The sequence below is a fragment of the Dromiciops gliroides genome, chromosome 4 (genome assembly GCF_019393635.1).
Source record: "Dromiciops gliroides isolate mDroGli1 chromosome 4, mDroGli1.pri, whole genome shotgun sequence".
Lineage (NCBI taxonomy): Eukaryota > Metazoa > Chordata > Mammalia > Microbiotheria > Microbiotheriidae > Dromiciops > Dromiciops gliroides.
The window spans coordinates 35,795,166-35,819,206 of NC_057864.1; the positions used below are offsets into that span (position 1 = coordinate 35,795,166).

General features: G+C 42.4%; 1 protein-coding gene across 1 annotated transcript in view; it reads left to right on the plus strand.

Annotated features, from left to right (window-relative positions):
* Positions 1–24,041, plus strand: part of TGFBR3 (transforming growth factor beta receptor 3) — a 237,697-nt gene that overhangs the window by 125,624 nt on the left and 88,032 nt on the right. The window contains exon 4 of the mRNA XM_043963893.1: positions 19,164–19,301. Within this exon, the coding sequence (XP_043819828.1) occupies positions 19,164–19,301 (138 nt within the window). The remainder of the gene's footprint in view (positions 1–19,163; positions 19,302–24,041) is intronic.

Consider the following 24,041-nt stretch of genomic DNA (forward strand, 5'->3'; position numbering starts at 1 on the left):
AGCAAAACTGGAATGATGCTTGAGTCGGTGTTTACTTTCATCGTTTTTCAGCTTTTGTGCCCAGGCTTCTTCACGGAATACAAATTGCTTTAGCAGAGGAATGGGGCAGGAGCCGGGGAACTGTTTTTGTAGTCTGGTTGCTATGGTGATTCCTAGCCTTCTGTGAAATGACCATCTCTAGGGAAACAGGAACCTCTGCAGCTGTCTTAACCTTGGGCTAGCTCTGGTTCGCAAACATTAGGGTGGCCGGATTTGTAACCAAGAGCAGAAATTTGGGGAAATAGCGGGTCCGTTTACTACAGGTGGCTGTTGAAGGAGAAATCCCATTCCCCTAGTCCATCATGTGCAGATGCATCCCCAGCTTGATGGGGATCACCTGAGGTGAAGTGTCATTAGGCGGTAGACTGTTGATTACCAATGTCAATGTTTGGGATTTTGAGGGTGATTATTACAGGTTGTAGAGTCATACTGGGATGGGGTAGAAGGTTAAGCTTGTGGAAATGTCATGGGACTGGTCCCAGGGCACTAGACAAAAATCAGGTTTAGGTGACTTTCAACCTCAAAATGAGAGCAACTTTGGGCTCAATAATATTACATTCCGTTTATGTTCAGTCATTTTTCAGTCATGTCTGACTCTTCCTGACCCCATTTTGGGGTTTTCTTGGCAGAGATACTCAAGTGGTTCGCCATTTCCTTCTCCAGCTCATTTTACAGATGAGGAAACTGAGGCAAACAGGATTCAGTGACTCACCCAGGGTCACACAGCTAGTAAGAGTCTGAGACCAGATTTGAATTAGGGTCTTCTTGACTTTAGGCTTAACACTGTACCCATTGCAACAAGTACATCTGTACTCAAGGTAGAAATAAGGATGAATTACTAAAAGGAGACTGCGACCCAAAAGGAGGTGTTTGCCGAAAGGTTTTTGAGGGGCAGTGTTTGGCCATGTGGAGGGGAGGAATATGAGGTAAGGTTGGAAAGGTACCAGAGAGTCTCGAATGCTGGAATTTGAACTGTATCTTGTAGGCTGTAGGGAGCCACTAGATATGTTTGAGCTGGAGTGACACCATCATATCCACTCATGAGAAAGATTATTCTGCAGTAGCTTTGGGTGCTTTGGGAGAGAGTGGAAGCAAGAAGACCAATATGTAAGATAGCACCATACTCTAGATGGATTGTAATGGAAACCTTTCCTATGAGTACAGGCAGCGTGGTGTGGGGACATCTGGGAAGAAGTCTGTGTATTCCAGGGGCCCAGGCAGTCTGAAGAAACCCTCAACATCTCTTGACTGTGTGGAGAGTTACTAGGGGAGAGCTCTTTGAGCGCCTGCCACCCCCATCTTTGTTTCATCTTAGGGTGCCCATGGAAAGCCACAAAGTGTTGAGTAAAGGGCCCACTTACATGTTTCTGGGGAAGCACTGTAATCGTTGACGTTTTAATAAATGCTTGCCTGGTGAACCTGCTACAGAGTCAGTGCTAATTACACAGGAGCTGATGATGATGGTCTATTCATGCAAGATCTGGACCTCTCATTTCTCAACCTCTGCCCTTCTCATTCATTAGCACTTTCCAGATGAAATTCAAACAGTTTTTCTATTTGTTAGTGAAATATCCAGAGCACCGGCTCTGGAGTCAGGAGAACCTGAGTTCAAATCCAGCCTCAGACACTTGACACTTAACTAGCTGTGTGACCCTGGGCAAGTCACTTAACCCTCATTGCCCTAACAAAACAAAACAAAACAAAACAAAACAAAACATAGTTATCAATAATTTTTTGTTTTTTGGTGTTTTTTTGGCAGGGCAATGAAGGTTAAGTGACTTGCCCAGGGTCACACAGCTAGTTAAGTGTCAAGTGTCTGAGGCTGAATTTGAACTCAGGTTCTCCTGAATCCAGAGCCGGTGCTTTATCCACTGTGCCACCTAGCTGCCCGATAACTATGTTTTGATAAAATTTTGATATCGATAACTTTATTTCTATTTCAGCATAATGTTAAAATATTGATAACCATTTCAACAATATTTCAATATTGATAACTATATTTTGATTTCAACATAACTATATTTCAATAAAATCTTGGTAATGATATTTCATTGATATCAGTCTATTGATAACTATATTTCAATTTCTTTTGGAATTTGATATATTTTACCTTCTGCACTTAACAAACATTATTCTGTTAAAGGATTCATAAGCTTATCAGACTAACAAAGGGGTCCAGGATACCCCGCCAAAAAGTCACAAACACCCAGAACCTAGAGTTTATATGGAGCCTTCTATATGCCAGGAACTGTGCTAATAGTTTTACAAATATTATTTCATTTGATCCTGACAGCGATCCTGGGAGGTGGGTGCTGTTATTATCACCCCTGTTTTATAAATAAGGAACTGAGGCAAACGGGTTAAATGACTTGCCCAGGGTGACAAGACTAGCAAGATACTGGATTTGAACTTGGGTTCTTGACTCCAAACTTGGTTCTTTATCCACTGGGCTAACTCAGTGCCTCATCAAAGACATGAATTTGAGAACATTAAGAACCCTTGAATATAGGACTGAGTACTTGGTCGGTGTCTCCATGCTCACTGTCCTGTTAAGAGTTACTAACTTGGCTGCATTACCAGTCTGTGATGGCCTGAATGTCTTCCTTTCTGTCACCTTCCCTGAGTGAGAATCTAGTCAATCATCTGAGAGCAATCTCTAAGTCTCTGAGGGCCTGTCCTACGGAAGAGGGGATTTGCTTTGTTCTGTTTGACCCTATAGGATGGAACCAGGAACCATGGGTGAAGTTGTAGGGAGTTCGATTTCTGCTCATTAGAGCTGTCCCAGCGTGGAATGAGCCACCCTGAGAGTCAGAGAGTCCCTCCTGGCTGGAGACCTTCCAAACAGAGGCTGTGTGTCCACTTGCTGAGTGTGCTATAGTAGTGGGGATTCCTTTCATCCAAGGGTTAGATTGGAGGGCCCTTGAAGGCTCTTCCACCTCTGGAAATCCTGTGATTTTGAGAGTGAACCAGAGGCTGTGTGGGAGAGGACAGATTCTTTTTGGGGATAACTTCCATTCGTGTCTCCCTCCATCCCTCTTGACTCTCAAATTCTTCTAACTCCATGATACACAGTCACACTCACATTCATATACATTCCTACACAACCTGTGGAGGCAAATCTTGTTTAAAGTCATTGAAAAAAATACTGAAATATTCAAGAGCTTCCAGGGTGTCTCTGATGGACTCTCTTCTCAAGAGTCACTGTAGAATAATATATAGAGTACTAATCTAGGAGATCTGGAGATAAGGAGATCTGGGTTCAAATCCTACCTTTGATACATACTATTGCGTACCCCATCAGCAAGTCATTTAACTTCTCAGGGCTTTAGGCAGTTCTCTAAGTTACAGAGGCGGTAGCGACCTCCATTGGTACAGGGCATCTCCTCATCTTAGAGTTTCTCGTACCAGCAAAATCACAGGTCCCCATCCCTATGACCTTTTCATTCTGTGAGGTATAGAACGGCATTAATAAAGTAAATGATGGGTTTTCAATGTCAGTATTGCCCAGTCCTCGCGCCTATGCTGTCACTTTTAGGTTCAAATAAGACAGTTTCAGTGTATTTTTCATTCTGCACAAGAAATGCAGACACATCACGGTGCCACGAAAAGTGATGTAGGGGTTTAGATGTTTGGCCAAGGATGCTAACAAAGGCATTGATGGCTGCCTTAGGAATTTAGCCATTAAGCCACATGCCCGACTCTGCGGGTGTGCACTGACAACAGTATTTGTGCTCCAGTTTCTGTTTGTGTGGGTTTCTGAAGGAAAAATTCACCGTGAGGCTTAGATGAAGTTGATTTGGGGCACGAAGGGGTAGAGAGCAGGCAAGAGGATAGAATTCCAAGATAAATAGAGCAACTTTCACTGCCTCTGCTGCAGATTAGAACAGTTTAACAGTTTGTTGCCTAAATGAAGGCATTTAAAAAATTTCATGCCTGAAAGAAATGGTAGAAAACCAGGGCAAAAATGTTGCTTTTTTTTCATTAAACAAGCCAAAAGACTCTTCCCCTTGACTTGTTAATGTGTTTTCCTGCCTCTTATTGTTTCAATTTTTTTGTTGTTGTTGTTAAGGCAATTGGGGTTAAGTGACTTGCCCAGGGTCACACAGCTAGTAAGTGTCAACTGTCTGAGGCTGGATTTGAACTCAGGTCCTCCTGAATCCAGGGCCAGTGTTTTATCCACTGCGCCACCTAGCTGCTATTTCAAATTTTTATTGGTCTCTTTGCTTTTATATCCCCTACATTTCCCAAAGTATTGCTTCCCTCTCCCCAAGACCCATCCTTTATAATAAAGAAAAAAAATCTACAAAAGTCACTAACATGTTAAGAAAACTCTTTTATTATGATGATCAGAGATTAGCTTCAAAGAATGAGTGTTTTCATGCTTTTGGAATTTTTATCAAGCCTGAGTTTGATTGATCAAAGATTCCTGTCCAGGAAGAATACAACTCATTTTCTTTTCATCTATTATCCTCTCCATTCCATCAAAGTGGTTAAAGTGATTTTTTTTTTAATTTTCAACATTTGTTTTTATAAGATTTGATACAACTCATTTTTATATTTTTTTGTGTTTGTTTAGCCAGAATCTATTGTCTTCTAACTTCCACCCTTTGATCCAACTTCTAGATTCATAGAAATTAATTCTACTTCTTCTTCCACATGAAGAATTAGTTGGAGGGGCAGCTAGGTGGTGCAGTGGATAGAGCACCGGCCCTGGATTCAAGAGGACCTGGATTCAAATTCGGCCACAGACACTTGACACTTACTAGCTGTGTAACGCTGGGCAAGTCACTTAACCCCAATTGCCTCACCAATAAAAAAGAAAAAGAAAGAAAGAAAGAAAGAGGGGCAGCTAGGTGGTGCAGTGGATAGAGCACCAGCCCTGGAGTCAGGAGGACCTGAGTTCAAATCCGGTCTCAGACACTTAACACTTACTAGCTGTGTGACCCTGGGCAAGTCACTTAACCCCAATTGCCTCACTAAAAAAAAAAAAAAAAGAAGAAAGAAGAAAGAAAGAAAATGTAGGTGATGTAAAAGCAAAAAAAAGGTTAGTAAAAAGTTTATATAAAAAAAGAATTAGTTGGAGAGGCAATGTGGTTAAATGGGAAGAACACTGGCTCTGGGTTCCAAGTTCTTTTTTATACTTACTACCTGTATGACCTTGGGTAATTCACTTGAACTGCTTGGGCCTCAGTTTTCTCATCTGTAAAACCAAGAGCATGGCCTCTGGGATCATTTCCAGCCCTCGATCTATCAACCTGCTTTTAAGAATCCTGGCTTAATGAGAGCATTTGCATTTTTAAACAACCGAGTTTTTTAAGGTAAATCCCTCATTTTTCTATAGAAAAGAATCATATTGCAGATTAACTGGGGATTAGATATCCATTTACCATGCTTTGAGATGGCTTATTGGTCAGACATCTGTCACCATTGTTTGGAGTTGCTGAATTACACAGTGAAAGTACATTACCAGCTTGGTAAGTTTAAAGGTAGAGCTTTTGAAATTAGTACTATTCATAGGTACTGTGATTGCCCTTGACTAATGGTAGTCTTGGGCTGAGTAACTTAATATCCAAAGGCCTGAAGCCTGAGAGGAAAGCTAATGCTTGATCTGGCCTTCTGGTTTTTTTTTTTTTTAATTTTAAAAATTAGCTTGTAGTAACAGTTGACATGACTGTCTTCTCTATTTACATGGTGCCTATCACCAAAGTTGCTTGGTATTTCAACATGTAATCTCTTCTGCCACCCCCGTGGCACAGATGTGTACACACTGTAATGCCAACTAACCTGAGCATAAATGAGGGACAATGTTAAGACAGAGGCAACCAGAGGGCAGCTAGGTAGGTGGCGCAGTAGATAAAGCACTGGCCCTGAATTCAGGAGGACCTGGGTTCAAATCTGGCCTCAGATACCTGGCACTTATGCAAGCCACTTAACCCTCATTGCCCCGAAAAACAAAACAAAACAAAACGAAAGACAGAGGCAACCAGAAGGTATAGTGGATGGAGGGGCAGACTTGGAGGCAGGAAGACATGAGTTTGAATCCTGCCTGAGACCCTTACTAGGTGTGTGACCCTGGGGAAGTCACTTTATGGCTTGGCCCCAGTTTCTTCAGCTATAAAATGGGAGTAATGGTAGAGCCTTCCTCCCAGGGTGGTTGTGAGGATCACATCAAATGAGATAATGTATATAAAGAATTTTGCCAACCTTAAAGCACTGTATAAATGCTAATGACAATAATAAAATTGGGCTTGTTATTGGGAGTGGAATCTTCCTAGACTTCTTGTCACCTGCTTCTGGGCCCTCCTCTCCTGACTGGTGACTCTTTCCCTGGGATCACTATTTTAGGAAAGACCCAGCCAGTGCTTCACCTCACTCACTCCCAGATTTTCACTGAACTCTTCCTCTTCCTCACTGAACTTTTTCTTCCTCCTCCTTTTCCTTCTCCTCTTTCCCCTTATCGACCTCTTCCTCATCCTTCTTGCCTGATGCATTGCCCCTGGGTAATTAACCACTCTTCCCTTAACCTTTTCCAGCCCCCCATATGTGTTGTCTTCCCCTTTAAAGTATAAGATTTCTGAAGGTAGGATTAATCTCGTTGGCATACATTAAGCACTTAATAAATGCTCTACCAACCTCTAACCTATTTCTCTTTCTTAGTGCTTAAAGGTTGGAAAAGTATTATACAGACATTATCTAATATAATACAAAGTGGTGATACCTATGTAATGATTATGTTTTCAAACAATTTTTTTCGTGAGACACAGCAAGGCCCTGAATCAGTGTTTTAGAAATGATCCTTGAGGGCCTAGAAGAAACTTAGAAAATATGACCTGAGCCTAAGTAAACTACAAATGAGAAAAGGAAAACACTCACTCAGGTCAACAAGTATACAAATATTTGATTTCCTTAAGTATTTGAGTTTCCTAAATGAACCTAGAGCTTTTTTCAATCCATAATTAAAAAAAAATTCCTCCCTCCTTCCTCCTTTCCCCTTCCCCCCTCCCTCTCTTTCTCCCTCCCTCCCCACCTCTTACATTTTTTCCTGTCCTTCCTTTCTTTTCTTTCCTTTCTAGTCCAGACCAACAATCTCTTTATGGCAGAGAGTGCCTGGAGAGGAGCTCCCCCCTCCCATGCATATCTACCACTATTCACTAACTTGTAATTTTTAAAGAGCTGCCAGGAACCCTGAGATATTAATGATTTTTTTCCAGGGTCATACTGACAGTATGTGTCAGAGCCAAGACTTGAACCTGGGTCATCTTGACCGAGAGGCTAGCCTTCTAACTACTACCCAACAGTATCTTGATGCCTTGTATAAGCTAAACACTTGATAAATATTTGTTGAATTGATCTGAATAAAGGTTGTCCATGGTTGGGTGCTTGTGACCTGGAAGAGTGATCATTCCTACATGTCAGAGGCAGCCAGGTGGCCCAGTAGATAGAGTTCTGGGTCTGGAGTCAGGAAGATCTGAGATCAAATCCAGACACTTATAAGCCTTGTGACCCTGGAAAAGTCATGGAACCTCTGTCTGCCTCAGTTTTCTCACCTGTAAAATTGATATAATAGTAACACCTACCTCCTAGGATTGTTTTGAGGATGAAATAAACTAATATTTTTAAAAAGCATTTTAGGGGGCAGCGAGGTGGTACAGTGGATAAAGCACTGGCCCTGGATTCAGGAGGACCTGAGTTCAAATCTGGTCTCAGACACTTGACACTTACTAGCTATGTGACCCTGAGCAAGTCACTTAACCTCATTGCCCTGCAAAAAACCAAAAACTAAGGTTGATCTACTCAATTGCAATACTGGAGAGAGTTTTCACACTGGAATTTCCCTACTCTGATGAAATCATGGTCTGGATCCCATCCCCCTTCATATTCCCATCCCCACACTCCCAAAAATGGTTCTTAAGCGCAGATACACTTCAGGGAGCTGTCATTAATGGATAAATAGACCAACCTTGTTCAACTGTGAAAAAACAGACAAGACTTTAAAAACAGTGGCAAAATGTTTTCAGGTGAATTTATAAATATTTTATAGACACCAAAACTTTCCTCTTCTCTCTTTTTCTCTCTCCTCGGTTAGGAGCAGGCAAACTCAACTTCCAATAAAAAGTTCAACATTTCCTTTCATTTTCAGCCAGTGGTGTTGGATTGGTTTTATAGTTTGTGTGACATTGGAGTAAGTTTTTGAAACCATGATTGTGACTGTATTTCTGACAGAGGAAATAATTTGGAATAATACTGCAACTTGGAATTTCCAAAACTCTATCTCATGGTCTTGAACTGAAGAACATCCCTAGTCCTCTTCCAGTGGGATATTTTGCTGAGAAGTACTTAGTGTGGTAGTTTCTTCTATTAAGGCATAAGGACATTGGTGTGCTTAACCTGGCAAATCTTATTAATAAGACTGCTCGATTTTCTCAAAAAGCCTATGCTTTTTTTTTTTTTGGCAGGGCAATGGGGGTTAAGTGACTTGCCCAGGGTCACACAGCTAGTAAGTGTCAAGTATCTGAGGCCGGATTTGAACTCAGGTACTCCTGAATCCAGGGCTGGTGCTTTATCCACTGCGCCACCTAGCCGCCCCTAAGCCTATGCTTTCTTTACCCAGGCACCGTTCTAAGCAAGGAACATCTTCCCCCTCCCCTCTCCTTCTCCCCTACCCCCAACACACACAATTTTGTGTGAGGGAGAAAGATAGTGGGGAGGGGAGAAAGAGAGTTAATGAAACTATCCAACTTGTGAATAGGCACACATATATGTGTGTGTATATATATGAACATGTATGTATGTATATCTGTGTGCATGTATGTGTATATCTGTGTCTGTGTATGGGTATATATATATATATATGTATGTATGGGTATGGGTATATGTATGTTTGTATGTATATGTATATGGCTCCTTTCAGTGTTCTGGCCAGACGTACATGGAAAGAGGTTGCTGAAAGGATCAAATGAAATAAGACAGGTATAGTGGTTTGAAAGCTTTACATAGGAGTTTCCCTACCCATGATTTTTATTTTATTTTATTTTATTTTAGTGAGGCATTTGGGGTTAAGTGACTTGCCTAAGGTCACACAGCTAGTAAGTGTTAAGTGTCTGAGGCCAAATTTGAACTCAGGTCCTTCTGACTCCAGGGCCCGTGCTCTATCTACTGCGCCACCTAGCTGCCTCCCATGAATTTTTATACTAATTTATTCACAGGTCTACTCTCTCTCCAGAACATGGGCTGTGAAGAACTTTTCCCATTCAATACAAACATCCAGGCCCATCAAAATGACTTGGAGAGTTTCATAATAAATTCCTCTACAATAGCCTTAAATATAAGAGATACATAAACATCCCTGAAAGGAGGGTGGTGGTGGTACCAGTGAGTGCCTGTCTGAGGCAGAACGGGGTCTCCCATGCAGCCACCAGAGATAGCAGAATAGCCCAGGTGATCTCCTTTGCCCTCCAGAAAGGGGAGAGATGCATTAAAAGGAGAATGCTGAACCTCTCTCTACTGAAGGAGGAGGGAGAAAGAAAGGTTACAGAAGACTCATCCCTTAAAGCATCATTAAGTAATTTTCATTCTAATGAGCTAACACGTTACCAGTGATATTCATTCTTGCTAAACTCTAAGTGGATTCAGCTCACCTTAATTCCACCTCAGACTTGACTTTCTGTCTATTTAAAACTCTGAGGCCAGACAGTGTTCCCCTCATTGCTCTTTTATCCCTTCCTTTTGTTCTCTTACTAGCTATGTGACCCTGGGCAAGTCATTTAACTTTTATCTGCCTCAGATCCTTCAATTCTGAGATGGGGATAATAATAGAATCTATCTCCCAGGGTTGTTTTGAGTATCAAATGAGATAATATTTTTAAACTGCTTAGCACACTGCCTGACACATAGTAGGTGCTTAATAAATACTTGTTTCCTTCCTTCCTTCCTTCCTTCCTTCCTTCCTTCCTTCCTTCCTTCCTTCCTTCCTTCCTTCCTTCCTTCCTTCCTTCCTTCCTTCCTTCCTTCCTTCCTTCCTCATGTCAGTTTTGAGTCAAAGAGGTCCTGCCTTGTTAACAACAGAAAATCATCACTTCAGTATAGTACACATGACTCTCTGGGACCCAGTATAATACTAGCTAGCAAAGCACTTCATTTAATCTTTACAGTAAGGCTGTGAGATAAATGCCATTATTAGCCCCATTTTACAGTTGAGGAAACCGTGGAATAGAGAGATTAAGTGACCCAGTATCCTTCTAGATGGAGTCAAGTGGGAGGGGACTAAGTTATTGTGCCCTCTTACCCCTTCCCATTCCTAACCTGGAGAAGGTAACTTGGTGTCAGCAGTCATTAAAATATTGCCAAGGATGCCTAAACAGGCAGGCGCCTAACAGTCCCTTTTCATAAAAATCAAATTAAATGACCAGGAATTTCCTAGACAGGCTTCCCTGGGGAATCCATGAAGGTCAACCAAAGAATGAAGGTGCAGGATTTTCCCAATATTTGTTAATATTGAGAATTGCCATCTGACCTGCTACTATACCCTAAGGACCACTGAGTTTTCCATCTGCCCTCCCGCTGTCTCATCTTCCCTAATTGGAATTGGAATTCCTTGAGAGCAGGGTCTGTATTGCTTTTCTCTGTATCCCATCCCATCCCATTCCAATGTTGCCACTTCTCTACTAGCCTCCCATTCTAGCCTACTCAGCCCACCCCATTCCTGGCTGTCTGCATTTTCTTTATAGAATCACAGAGTGTCTTAACTCCAAGGCACCTTAGAGGTCATCTAGTCTAATCCCCTCATTTTAGAGAAGAGAAAATTGAGACCTAGCAAGAGGGAAGTAGCTTGGTCAAGGTCACCCAATAAATGAAAAGGCTGAGACTTGTAATTTTATTATCCACTTTTTACAGTTGAGAAAACTGAGACTTAAAGACACAAGGGGCTTGACTAGGGCATATTGTTATTAAGTGTCTGAGATGGGATTTGAACTCGGGTCTGATTGATTCTACATCCATTGCTCTATCCCATGCCATCCAGCTACCTTAACTACTTACTATGTGTCAGATATTGTGATTACAAAGAAAAAAGTGAAAAAAATTTACTAGGTTTGTCTAGATCAAATTTACCTGGATTTTTCTCCACATTAGGCAGACCAAAAATTCAACACATGCCTGCCATTTCAGAAGGAAATGATTGCTTCTTCAAAAGGATATTATCTGGGGCAGCTAGGTGGCACAGTGGATAAAGCAACAGCCCTGGATTCAGGAGGACCTGAGTTCAAATTCAGCCCCGGACACTTGACACTTACTAGCTGTGTGTCCCTGGGCAAGTCACTTAACCCCCATTTCCCCCACCCCCCAAAAGGATATTATTCGATTGGAGCCATTGGAACTCGATTGATTTCCTAATTAGAATAAATTGAATTAAACTTTATTTAGGACTCCCATCAACTCAGGTGTTCCCCTTGCTTGTTTTTATATGAATCAGCTCTCAGGTTAAGGGGGAGGAGGAGGAGGAGGAGCCACTTTTTGAAACTTGAATCAATTCCCAAGTTAGAAACAGTAACTGATTAGTTAAAAACAATTAAGAGCTTACTCTGGACCAAGCATTGTGCTTGAGATTACATTCTAACGGGGGAAACAACACATTGTGTAGAGGATGGGTGGCCAGGGACAGGGGATCATGATAGATAGATGGATAGGGAGGTGGATGGATGGCTGGATAGAATACTTATTAAGGGTCCACTCAGTTTTAAGCATTCCCCTAAGCTCTGGAGATATAAATACAAGCAAACAAAATGGTCTCTGACTTCAAGGACTGTATATTACAATGGGAATGATTAAGACAGATTGTCTGAGGGATCCTTTGCTAACACTGAGGAGCTGCTATGGGGCCTTCAGAGGCTGGGTACTATGCTCACTCCCTCTTCTCTACCCAGGAATATGATCTGGACTGGATTTAGTCTGGTATGGTGGGGGTATTGATGACCTAATGTCTTCTGAGAGGAGGCTAAGCTTTGTGTTGTCACATTTTATTTATTTGTTTGTTTGTTTGTTTATTTTTGGTGAGGCAGTTGGGGTTAAGTGACTTGCCCAGGGTCACACAGCTAGTAAGTGCCAAGCATCTGAGGTCGGATTTGAACTCAGGTCCTCCTGAATCCAGGGCTGGTGCTCTATCCACTGCGCCACCTAGCTGCCCCACATTGTCACATTTTAACTCATTAAACCTATCCCACCTTGGAGAGCGTTTTACTTCTAGCTTAGGTTTATGCTCAAATGAAGTTTCTCCAAAAAAAGAGGGGAATAGAAAGGTACTCAGTGAATCAGGCACGGAACAGGTAGGTAATTTGTTCCTATACACAAAAGGGATGCTAAACATGACAACAACAAACTTAAAATTCATGCAAAACTACCATTATAATCTGGGAAGATGAACACTCAAACCTCATCAGACCATAAAGCAACTGGCAGGACTGCTATTCACCTCAGCTCTGCACCATCAAAAAAACCTCAGCTTACACATTCTCTGGTAAGATGGTCAGGGTTGAGTCTTTAATAGTTTTTAATAGTCTCTCATCTAGAAAGGAAGAGTAAGACTGGGGATGGGGGCTTTCTCTTGAACATTGCCTGAGTCATCAACTCTTGGCTCCAACGTCCTTCGCTGTTGAGTCATATGTTGTTGGAAGCAGTTTCTGAAGCTTGCTCTTGGTCAATGGGAGCCAGGTGTGGCAACTCCAAGCATGCTCCCCTGGAGGCCAAATTAACCTTTCTACATCTTGTTTCAGTTCAATCCAACAAACATTTATTAAGCCCTCATCACCCCTTACCTAGACTACATTAACAGACTTCTAATTGTTCTCCCTGCCTCAAAGCTCAGCTTTTTTTTTTTACACCACCCTCCCTAACTCCATGTCCTCCAGTGGCTCCCCTCTTACCCCTTGGACCAGGTATTAACTCCTGTGTGTTTGGCATTTAAAGTCCTCTGTCCTCAGCCTACCTTTTTAGGCTTTTACTTATTTGTTCTACATATGCACTGTGATCCAGACGAAATGACCTTCTTGTGGTGGTTTTCCTAGGTACCATTTGTGTCATTTGAAAATTTATGGGTATGTCTATCTCTGTCCCAATTTAGGGAATTTAGCTGGGGTTTCTAATATATTGTTAGTTAGAAATTAGAGGCTACTGCACCAGTTTGGGGCACTAAGCATTTATTAAAGCAGACTAAATGTTAGAGAAAGTGAGAGCACATGGTTAGAAGCCTTACATACCTAGAATAGAGAGCAAAAGTTAGAGGGCAGCGTGGAAGAGGGAAGAGCGTGAGAGACCCCTTTTGAGGATTTTTAACGTGTCTCAGGTAGAGGTGGGTCACTCCACCTTGATCCAAGCTAATTGGCCAGTAACATTCAAGTCCATTGATTGACATGACTTGAAGGTGGTCTTAAGGTGAGTTAACTTCCTTTGTAATTCTACTGACTCTGAGCTGACTTTAAGAAAGATCAGGCAAGGCTCTCTGGGTCCCCCAGAACCCCATTATTTTCTCACACATTTTATCTCCTATCTTTAGGCCTTTGCATTGGTTATCCCCTAATCCTGAAATGCTCTCACTACTCACCTCTGTCTCTTAAAATCCCTATTTCCTTCAAAGCTCAGAGCAAATGCTCATTGGATGATGGAATGACTTCCTATAGGAAGTACCTACTATGTGCCAGGCATTGTGCTAAACACTGGGAACCTTTTCTGACCTCTCCCATTGCTAGTGTCTTCTCCCCATCCAATTTATCATCTCTGTCTCTATTTTCTCTTAGCTTTGCCCTGTTTAAAAATTTTTATTTTCCATATTTCTTTATATTTTATCTCCCTTGGGCTACTTGAGAACAAGAGCCATTTGACTTCTGTCTTTGTATTCTCAGTAGGTGGTTCGGTGGATAGAGGAAGACCTGAGTTCAAATTTGGCCTCATGACAGTAGCTGTGTGACCCTGGGCAAGCCACCTAACCCTGTTTGCCTGTTTCCTTATCTATAAAATGAGATAGAGAAGGAAATGGCAAACCACTCCAGTATCTTTACCAAGAAAACTCCAAATGGGGTCACAGAGAGTAGGACATGACTGAACAACAAAATTCTCCTTGCTTTGCATATAGAAGGCAATTAAAATTATTAAACATCTACTATGTGCAAAGTTAGAAACAACACAGTGTTACAGATGAAAAGCCAACTTCGGAGTCAGTTGAACCTGAGTTCGAGTCTAGCCTCTAACACATGTCTACTGTGACCCTGGACAAGTCATCTAACCCCTGTGCCCTAAGCAATTTGTTAAGATTCTAAGCCACAGAGGAATTATTCATCTATGTCAATGGAGTTTCCATACCTAGAAATTAAATTTTCATCCCTAGGAATATCTTCAAATATTTTCACACCTAGAAATATTTTCAAATTACAGGTCTGGACTTTTAAAATATATGTTAGGAACTGAGGATACTGTAATAAAAAGAAATTAATCCCTGCCCTCAAAGAGCTTTCATTCTATAGGGGATGAGGAGAGGCGATCCAACATGTATGTACACAAGTAAAGACAAAGTATAAAAACTGCATAAGGTGATTTTAGGAGAACTAACGCGGCTTTAAAAAATATATTGGATATTTTTCCCCTTTAATTTCCAAGCCATAGTATGAATTTTTCTCTGCTAAATGGTTCTTGGGACTTTGCCTGTGCAGAATGTGCCAGAATGACTCTTCTTGGCCAGACACGGCCACATATTGAATAAGGAAGTCGTTTCCAGGAAAGCAGTGATAGTTGTGACCCTTAGTAACCTTTCCTTGATCATATGTGTCATGTTTCAAAATCTTCGAGCCATCTGGAAGATGCCTTGAATTTCTCACTCCTACATATTTTCTTTTTACTTTAACCCCTTTGGATTTTTAAAAATTTTATTAACTTAAGGAATATTTTACTTTCCCCCCCTATTTTTATTGATTACTTTTGTTTTTAAATGACCTCCTTTCCTCTTGGACTCATTGGACCATCCCTTGTAACAAAACAAAAAAAAAAAAAAAAGAAAGAAAGAAATATGGGAATGGGGAATATTCAATCAGCCAATAAAGCATTTGTTAAGTAGCTACTATTTTCCAGCTACTGATAAATAGGACAGGGGTCTGGATTTGTGATTTTGTTGGTAAGGAGAACTTCCTGGTGAGGAAAGTCCCTCTTTCAGGAAAGATCAGCACTTTTTCTTCAACTTCAACTCTTAGAAATTTCCTTAAAGCACCATGACCTTAAGTGACTTGCCCAATATGCCCACAGTCACATAGTATGTATCAGATGTAGGATTTGAACTCAGGTCTTGCTGGCTCTCTATTCACCATGCTTGCCTCTCCATTTAACAAAACTAACCAATACATTGTCAGAGCCTGACCTTATAAATGGATGAATGAATGAACAAATAAACTTATTATGTGTTTAATATATGCCCAGCACTCAGGCCCTGGCTTTACACATACAAAATAAGAGACTGTCCCTGCGGGGTGGGAGATAGTACTTGGAGAAGAATGGTCAGGGAGGTCTGGGGAATGACAGAGATGGTGAATTGACCATCTGTTGATATAACTGCTTCAGAAGCTCTGGTAGCAGTGACTTGATTATTGTGCCCAGGAGGAGAGGTGTAAGGAGGGGAACAGCATGGGTCGATAAGGGTCTATGATCAGGGTTAGCAAGGTAGAGGTCAAGATGTCCTGGGCGGCCATCTGGATGGGCTTTGAAGCCCAGAGCTGGCTGGGTAAAACCGAAGTCGGTCAAAAATCAACATCTCTCAGCTTCGTGGTGGGAGTTCCAGAGCTAAAGTGGATGAACTTCCCCAGGGACAAAAGGGGAATATTTTAAAATAGTATTCTACAATGTGTTTTTCTGGCATTTATCACATTTTCTCAGGGTTAGTCTTAAAAGCAGCTGGTCCTAGTGAATTAAAACTTAGGAGGCAGGAGGCACTGTCTCCAATAGAAGCTTGTTTGATGATGATAATAATAATAATAATAATAGCTAGCGTTTATAGGGTGTTTACAAAGTACTTAACAGATACCATTTTATCCTCATAATGATGCTAGGAGGTAGTTGCTCTTCCTATCTCCATTTTACAGATGTGGAAACTGAGACTTAACAGAGCTCAAGTGACTTGCCCAGAGTCATACAGCTAGCAAGTGTCAGGCTGGAGTGACCTCAAGTCTTCCTACCTCCAAGTCTGACACTCTCTCTGCTGCACCACCCAGATGTCTAGGCATGATGAGCATGGTAGAGAAGGCCATTAGAAAAAAATATTTTGATTTGGGTATACAGAAACTCGCTATAAAGACATTTTGCCATTTCAAATCCATTCAGTCTGGCTTTCAAGAATTCTGACCCGAGTTTGTTATTAATTAATAAGTAATTGACAAAATTAGAATTTTATTAGAATATTATTAATATTATTAGTAGCATTATGTTACCAGGCAGCCAGGTGGCACAGTGGATAGAGTGCAGGCTCTGGAATCAGGAGCACCTGAGTTCAAATTCTACCTCAGACACTGTGTTACCCTGGGCATGTCATTTCATCCTGTTTACCTCAGTTTCCTCATCTGTAAAATGAGCTGCAGAAGGAAATGGCAAACCACTCCAAGTATCTTTGCCAAAAAAAAACCCCCAAAACACCACATTGGGTCATGAAGAGTCAGACAAGACGGAAACAACTGAACAAGAAAAATCATTATTAGATCTAATATTTAATATTATCATTAGAATAATGAATAACTCCGACCAAGGATTCGAGACAAATATGCATCCTCATTGTTTTCATCCCTGGTCAGGCATTTTCTGGCAGATGGATCTCACTGCTCATTTACTGCCGCTTTTGAAATCTCTGCCTCTTTTGGAATTCAGCGTCTCCTCCTGACCATTCCTCACAGGTACTGGCTCCCAGGATACCCCAATTCAACCAAACAGCCAGCCTCTGCTACAACAGGTATACAGGTAGTTTGAGGAGAGAGAAGGCACCGATGACTACTGGGGGTTTCAGGGAAGGTCGAGCCTTGAAGGAAGGAAGATGAAGATTCTTAGAAGCAGAGATAAGGAGAGATAGACAAATGCCTGGAAGGTCTGCCAAGCTGCTCTGTATTTGACTTGAGCAGCTGTGGGGAGCAAGGGAAGGATTTTGAGCAGGGCAGTGACATAGTCAGACCGGTACTTTAAGAAAATTATTTTAGCAGCCTCCCAATGTTGAGGAGAGAAGGGAGAGAAGAGTCTGGAGGCAGCAAAACCAATTAGGAGTCCATTAGAATAGTCTAGGGGAGGGGCAGCTAGGTGGCGCAGTGGATAGAGCACCAGCCCTGGATTCAGGAGGACCTGAGTTCAAATGTGACCTCACACACTTAACACTTACTAGCTGTGTGACCCTGGGCAAGTCACTTAACCCCAATTGCTCCACTAGGAGAAAAAAAAAAGAATAGTCCAGGGGAAAGGTGATAAATGCCTAGGATCCAATGTAATTTTTCATATGAGTGAAAGAAAAAAGAAGTGCCTACTGCGTGCTAAGCATCAGGAATACAAATATGCAAGTGAGCAGTCCTTCCCCTTAAGGAGTTGACTTTCTCACTGGGAGGGCCAGGGAGGGTGTTTTGGTCTGGGAGGTCCTAAGGATGGTAAGTGGAACCCTAGGACTATATTAACCTGATCTTTCCAGAAGCAGAATTGATTTCTTTACAATCCCTACAGCAAGAGAGGGAAAGTAGATGAGGGTGGGTGGTGAGGTGGGGCTATAGGACAGATGGTGAGCTGTCTGGGGAGGCCCTGGTTTTCAGATGGATGGTCTAGGTGGCACAGGGCTCAGAGTGCTGGGTGTGGAGTCATTATTCAATCATTTTCAGTCGTGTCCGACTCTTTGTGACCCCCATTTGGGGTTTTCTCAGCAACGACACTTAAGTGGTTTGCCATTTTCTTCTCCAGCTCATTTTATGAATGAGGTAAATAAGGTTAAATGACTTGCCAGGGTCGCACGGTTAATAAGTGTCTGAGGCCAAATTTGAACTCAGTACTCTATCCACTGAGCCACCCAGCTGCCTCTAGGATGTGAATTCAGGAAGACCCAGTTTTGCCTTAGATGCTTACTAGGTCTGTGACTAACTCTGAACCCTCTCTTTGCCTCGGTTTTCTCATCTGCAAAATGAGCAGAATAACATTTATCTTTCAAGGTCCCTTTGAGGCTCAAATGAGGGAATTCTTTGGTAAAAGCTTGGGAAACCTTAATGTGCCATGTAAATGTTAGCTATTATAATATGATTATTTTGGTTTGGGCTTGTTTTAGGTGAGTTTCCACCCACTCACCCACCTATTGGGACAGCTCAACCTTAGGGTGGAGTTGAGTGGATTAGTTCTTGGGAGGGTGGAGATGTTCTCTGGAACTAGGTATCTGGAGGGTCTGTGCCCCAGGTAGGGAGAGCATATCACTGGTCATGCCCAGGGGGCATTTTCTGAGGCTGGGAGCGATTGTTCTTTGGCATTTATGAAAACAGGGCCGAGATTTCCTGTCCGGGCTCATCTATGTTTCTTTCCTGTTTTTCTCAAAGGCCTGGCACAATCCATTTTCTTGTTGTTCCTGTGTCCTTTGGGCTTTATTTTTTTGGGAAAACCCCTTGAAACCAACAATTGGAGAGATGCAAGATGGGGCCTATATTTTTTTGGCTTTCCTGTCTTCTCTTAGTTTTCTTTGGCAAGATGTTGCTTATCTTTGAAGGGGCGGAAGCTTACCTGGGAGGGAGAAAAGGAAGATTCTCTCCAGAGATCCTGAGGGCCAGTTATCCTCCACAGTGCCTTCTTCTGTTCTCTGATTTTCAACTTAGTCATTTGACCTCGAGTTAAGGCAGTTCAGGGAAGACAGCTTGTCTTTGCCTTGGCCCAGTTCCGTATTTGTTCCGCGTCTCTGTTCTTCTTGGTTACTAGGCTTGGGGTCAGGCTCACCCACTGATTTGAATGAGTCAATCAAATTTGCAGAATCTGACCTAAGGTATGGGAATGGTCCTCTTAACAATACTGGAAGGAATCAGGATTCCAGACGCCACCCTGAGGGAGTTTTAATAAAATACCCCGGTTCTAATGTTTCTCCTCTTTTTGTTCTTTTGTAGATCACCCTGCACTTGAAACCCATCTCATCAGTGCACATTCATCAGAAGTCTGTTGTGTTCCTGCTCAACTCCCCTCAGCCCTTGGTCTGGAAGTTAAAGACTGAGCGGCTTGCTGCTGGTGTCCCCAGACTTTTCTTTGTAAGTGCTCATTACAACCCTCTGAAACTAATGATTCAGTGAAGAACTGGTATTCCCTACTACCTTAGTGGAGTGAACACCGGATATGAAATCCATGGACCTGGGTTCAGATCCTACTTTCTTTGACTATTTGTATATCCTTCTAACAAGTTGCTTATCAGCTCCTAGTCTCAGTTTTCTAGATCATGTTAGAGGTCCCTTTCCTGCTCCAAATGTGTGTTCCTGTGACTTAGGTTCAAGTTGCTGGCTTTGGTCTAGGCATGCTTAAGCAAGAGGGGCAATGTGGTCTAGATAGAGAGCTGGCCTTGGAGCCAGGAAGATCTGGGTTTGAATTCCAATATTCTTTCTTTCTTTCTTTCTTTCTTTCTTTCTTTCTTTCTTTCTTTCTTTCTTTCTTTCTTTCTTTCTTTCTTTCTTTCTTTCTTTCTTTCTTTCTTTCTTTCTTTCTTTCTTTTCCTTCCTTCCTTCCTTCTTTTGGCAATGAGGGTTAAGTGACTTGCCTAGGGTCACACAGCTAGTGTCAAGTGTCTGAGGTCAAATTTGAACTCAGGTCCTCCTGAATCCAGGGCCAGTGCTTTATCCACTGCCCAACCTAGCTGCCCCTGACTTCCAGTTCTTTCATGAAAGTCACTTATAAACTTAGAGCACTGGTGTCAAACCCACAGTCCACCAGATGCCTGAATCAGATAAGAATGTAATTGGAAAATGTTTAATAACATAAACAAAAATATAGTACAGCATTTTGTTGTTATGAAGTTGTTTTCAAGTTTGTAACCCCATTTGGGTGTTTTCCTGGTAGAGGTGCTGGTTTTCCATTTCCTTCTCCAATAGTACAACATAGATAATGTTCATTTGTGGTTTTCTAAAAACAACAAGAAAAGGTCCGTATTCAGGAGTGTAGGCATCAGTTTCTATTTGATTTTGACACCAGTGTTTTAGGCAGAGGTGTGTTGGTGGAGCTGAGGAATCCCCTACTAATGAAATCCCAGGTCCATTCCCTTTTCTTGGGCAAGTCTCTGGGCCTCGGTTTCCCCATCCGTAAAATGAGGGGTTGAATGAACCAAACAATCTCCAAGGTTTTTTCTGCTCTTAGATCCTCTGTACTTGAGAGTGTGTAAGGGGCAGCTAGGTGGCACAGTGGATAGAGTACCAGCCCTGGAGTCAGGAAGACCAGAGTTCAAATGCAGCCTCAGACACTTAACACTTATTAGCTGTGTGACCCTGGGCAAATCACTTAACCCCAATTGCCTCACCAAACAAAAAAAAAAGAGAGAGAGAGAGAGAGTGTAAGCTTCTTTTATGAGAGCAATTCCACTCCCACCCCTATTTAAAAAAAAAAATATTAGTAGAAAGTGACATTTTTGGTGTACATTCGTGTAAGGTGTTAGGAAGCCTGGCCAGGCCTTTGGAGAAAGTTCCCATATGGAATTTTGGTGAAGGCCGATGGCTAAGGAACCCCAGCAGGCGGGTCATCAGAAACACTTGTGTGGCCTGAGTTTTCATTTCAGCCCTCGGTCTACCCTTATGGCACCAAGAGCATTATAAACATTGTAAATAGCCCCTTGATGTGTGGTCTGGGACCACAAAATAAACACGCATGGTACTATCTTATTTTGTCTATAAGACGGGCCTCCGTTCTGATAGGAGGATTCCTCCAGCCTCTGCTACGGGCAGCTCCCCAGTGAAGTCATTTCTGTTCTGTAAGAACACTGCGTCTGTGGAGAGATCCAAACATTACCTACTGTTTGTAAATCACAGCCTCTTCATTTGCCAGCACATCCAAGTTTGCCGGTTGTCATGAAGTAGACGCGTTGTTTAGATGGGATTTTTGGGGTATGATATCATGTCTGATGATGAGCATGACGGCCTCCTTGCAGAAATAGCTCACAGTTTCTGTTAGGACCTCGACCTGCAGCCCTAAGCCTTCGAATTTTGGCCCCTCCTAAGTAGGATGGAACAGAGGGCGTTTGGGACAAGTGAAGACCTAAGCTCTGAGTATTTCTGCCTTCAGGATCTCCGGTAAAACTGGCAGTAGGAGGTTGAAAGTAATTCATGACATGACTTCCTTCCACGTGTAGACGAAGTCTAGTTTTTAAAAATCTCAAAGATTTGCCAGTTAAGAGCTTGAATTTTTTTTTTTTTTGGGTGAGGCAATGGGGGTTAAGTGACTTGCCCAGGGTCACACAGCTAGTAAGTGTCAAGTGTCTGAGGCCGGATTTGAATTCAGGAACTCCTGAATCCAGGGCCGGTGCTTCATCCACTGCACCACCTATCTGCCCCCAGAGCTTTAATTTAACTGGTGGCTAAGAGGTTCCCACATGTGAAACCACAAGGGGCCACGAATCATTTAGTAATTAGGTTGTTACTCCTAATCACTCTCTGTGGTTGGGAGGTGCGTGGTCACACATACACACACACACACACACACACACACACACACACCCTTACTTTCCAACACCTTTGTAATACTCCCCATTATCATGGCCCAGGGAAAATTTATGTTGCAAGTCAGAGACTGGATCTGTTGGGTTGATCTCTATTTCCGTGAAAAGTATGTTGGCTCAAGAATGTCTGAGGTCAGCGAGATTTCTGAAGGGTTCATTTTATCCTAACTTTGTAGATATGTTGGGAAGATAGACTTGTATTCTTTTTTTTTTTTTTTAGTGAGGCAATTGGGGTTAAGTGACTTGCCCAGGGTCACACAGCTAGTAAGTGTGTAAAGTGTTTGAGGCCCGATTTGAACTCAGGTACTCCTGACTCCAGGGCCGGTGCTCTATCCACTGTGCCACCTAGCTGCCCCTGACTTGTATTCTTAATTATAAACACCTCAGTGGAGCCCGGGTGCTTGTATGCCCATGTCTGAGGGAGGCATATTAAAATTAAGGGTCCTGTAAATAATAGAATTTCACAATTGGAAGGGACATCCTTGGTCATCTAGTCTGTGCCCAAGAAAATCTCCTCATCTGATGAGTGAGGACTCAGCCAACCTCTGCTTGAAGGGAGAACCTACCCCTTCCCGTCTCTCCACTTTGCTAAAACATCATTCCTGACATCAGGCTTAAATTGGCCTCTTTGCGACTTCTGGGGGCAGTTAGGTGGTACAGTGAATAGAGTGCTGGGCCTGGAGGCCAGAAGACTCATCTTCATGAGTTCAAATTTGGCCTCAGAGGGGCAGCTAGGTGGCGCGGTGGATAGAGCACCGGCCCTGGAGTCAGGAGTACCTGAGTTCAAATCCGGCCTCAGACACTTAACACTTACTAGCTGTGCGACCCTGGGCAAGTCACTTAACCCCAATTGCCTCACTAAAAAAAAAATAAATAAAAAAAATAAAAATCTGGCCTCAGACACTTCTAGCTGTGTGAGTGACCTTGGGCAAGCCACTTAACCCCAGGTCCCCCCAAAAAACAAACAAAAAAGAGAGATAGTGAGGTCCTTGAGCAGGAATTTGAGGACTACTTAGGGGTATTTTTCCAACTACAAGTTAGTCTAGAGGTCCCTTCTTTCTCTGTCATTGTCTCTTCTGTGGTTGCTGTTCTCGTCTCAGGGTTATGTTGACTCAGGATCCTCGATCCAGAACTGGAAACCGGTGCCTCAGAGGTCAGTCCCATCATCTTACAGATGAGGAAATGGAGTCAGGGAAGGGAAGTAACTTTTCTAGGGATCATAAATGTAGAGCAGGAAGGGGCCTCAGAGCTAGTGATTTACCTAGGGCCACACAGCTAGGCAGTGTCCAAGGCTGAATTTGAACTCAAGTCTTCTTGACTCCAGGTCCTATGCTGTATTCATGGAGTCACCTAGCTGCCCCAGTATATGTCTGGTATACTTTAAATTGACATAGAAATTAGCACTAATCTAAAATGATAATTGAAGAAATCAAGAGATCATTGAGTTGAGAGCTAGGAGGAATATGAGACTGGTCCTCTGGCCCAGGATTTTTACAAATGAGCAAACCGAGGCCTCTACAGAGGCTTAGTGACTTGCCCAAAGTCAGCAGAGTTCCTTTTCCAAACCAGTTTCTATGGAACAAAACTGAAGATCACAGCGATAAATGATGTTTGTTGTATTTTATCATTGACTATTTAATATTTTTAATCTATAAGGTGCAGGGCTTACACAGTGCTGACCAAATCTCAGCTACTTTAGAAAGGCTTGGTCCTTGCCCCTGTCATCATGGGATTTGACTCATAGTGACTCTCACACCCATTTCTTTGGAGAACCATAATGTTATTATTATGGTCATGATCATATTTCAGCAGATCAAGGGTCTGGCATTTTTTGTTGTGGGGACTGCCACCACTGTCCACTGACATGGTGCTGCTGCCCCTCCATTCCCCCCTAAATTCAATAAATGTTCTTTGAAAGTAATTCTTACCAAAAAATCCTTTACCCTTTGACAAGCTGGTGCTGACTTCTCTGAACCTACCTAGGCGGTCCTTGGATCACAGATACATGGTCCATCATTGGACATTGCAAGACTTATAAGCAACAATCTAAGGATAGATCTTCAACTTAGGTCTGGAAGGAACCTCTGGTCCAACCCCTTCATTTTACAGAGGAGGAAACTGAGTCCTGGGGAGGTTAATTAACTTGACTGCAGTCACACAGGTGGCACAGACAGAGCCAGCATCTGAACCTGTGTCTTCTGTCTCCAGATGTGGTCCTTGTTCCACAGAACCACCATAAAGGAGCCATTGTGAACAGAAAGGGACTTTAAATTCTAAGACACCTGATGCCTATATC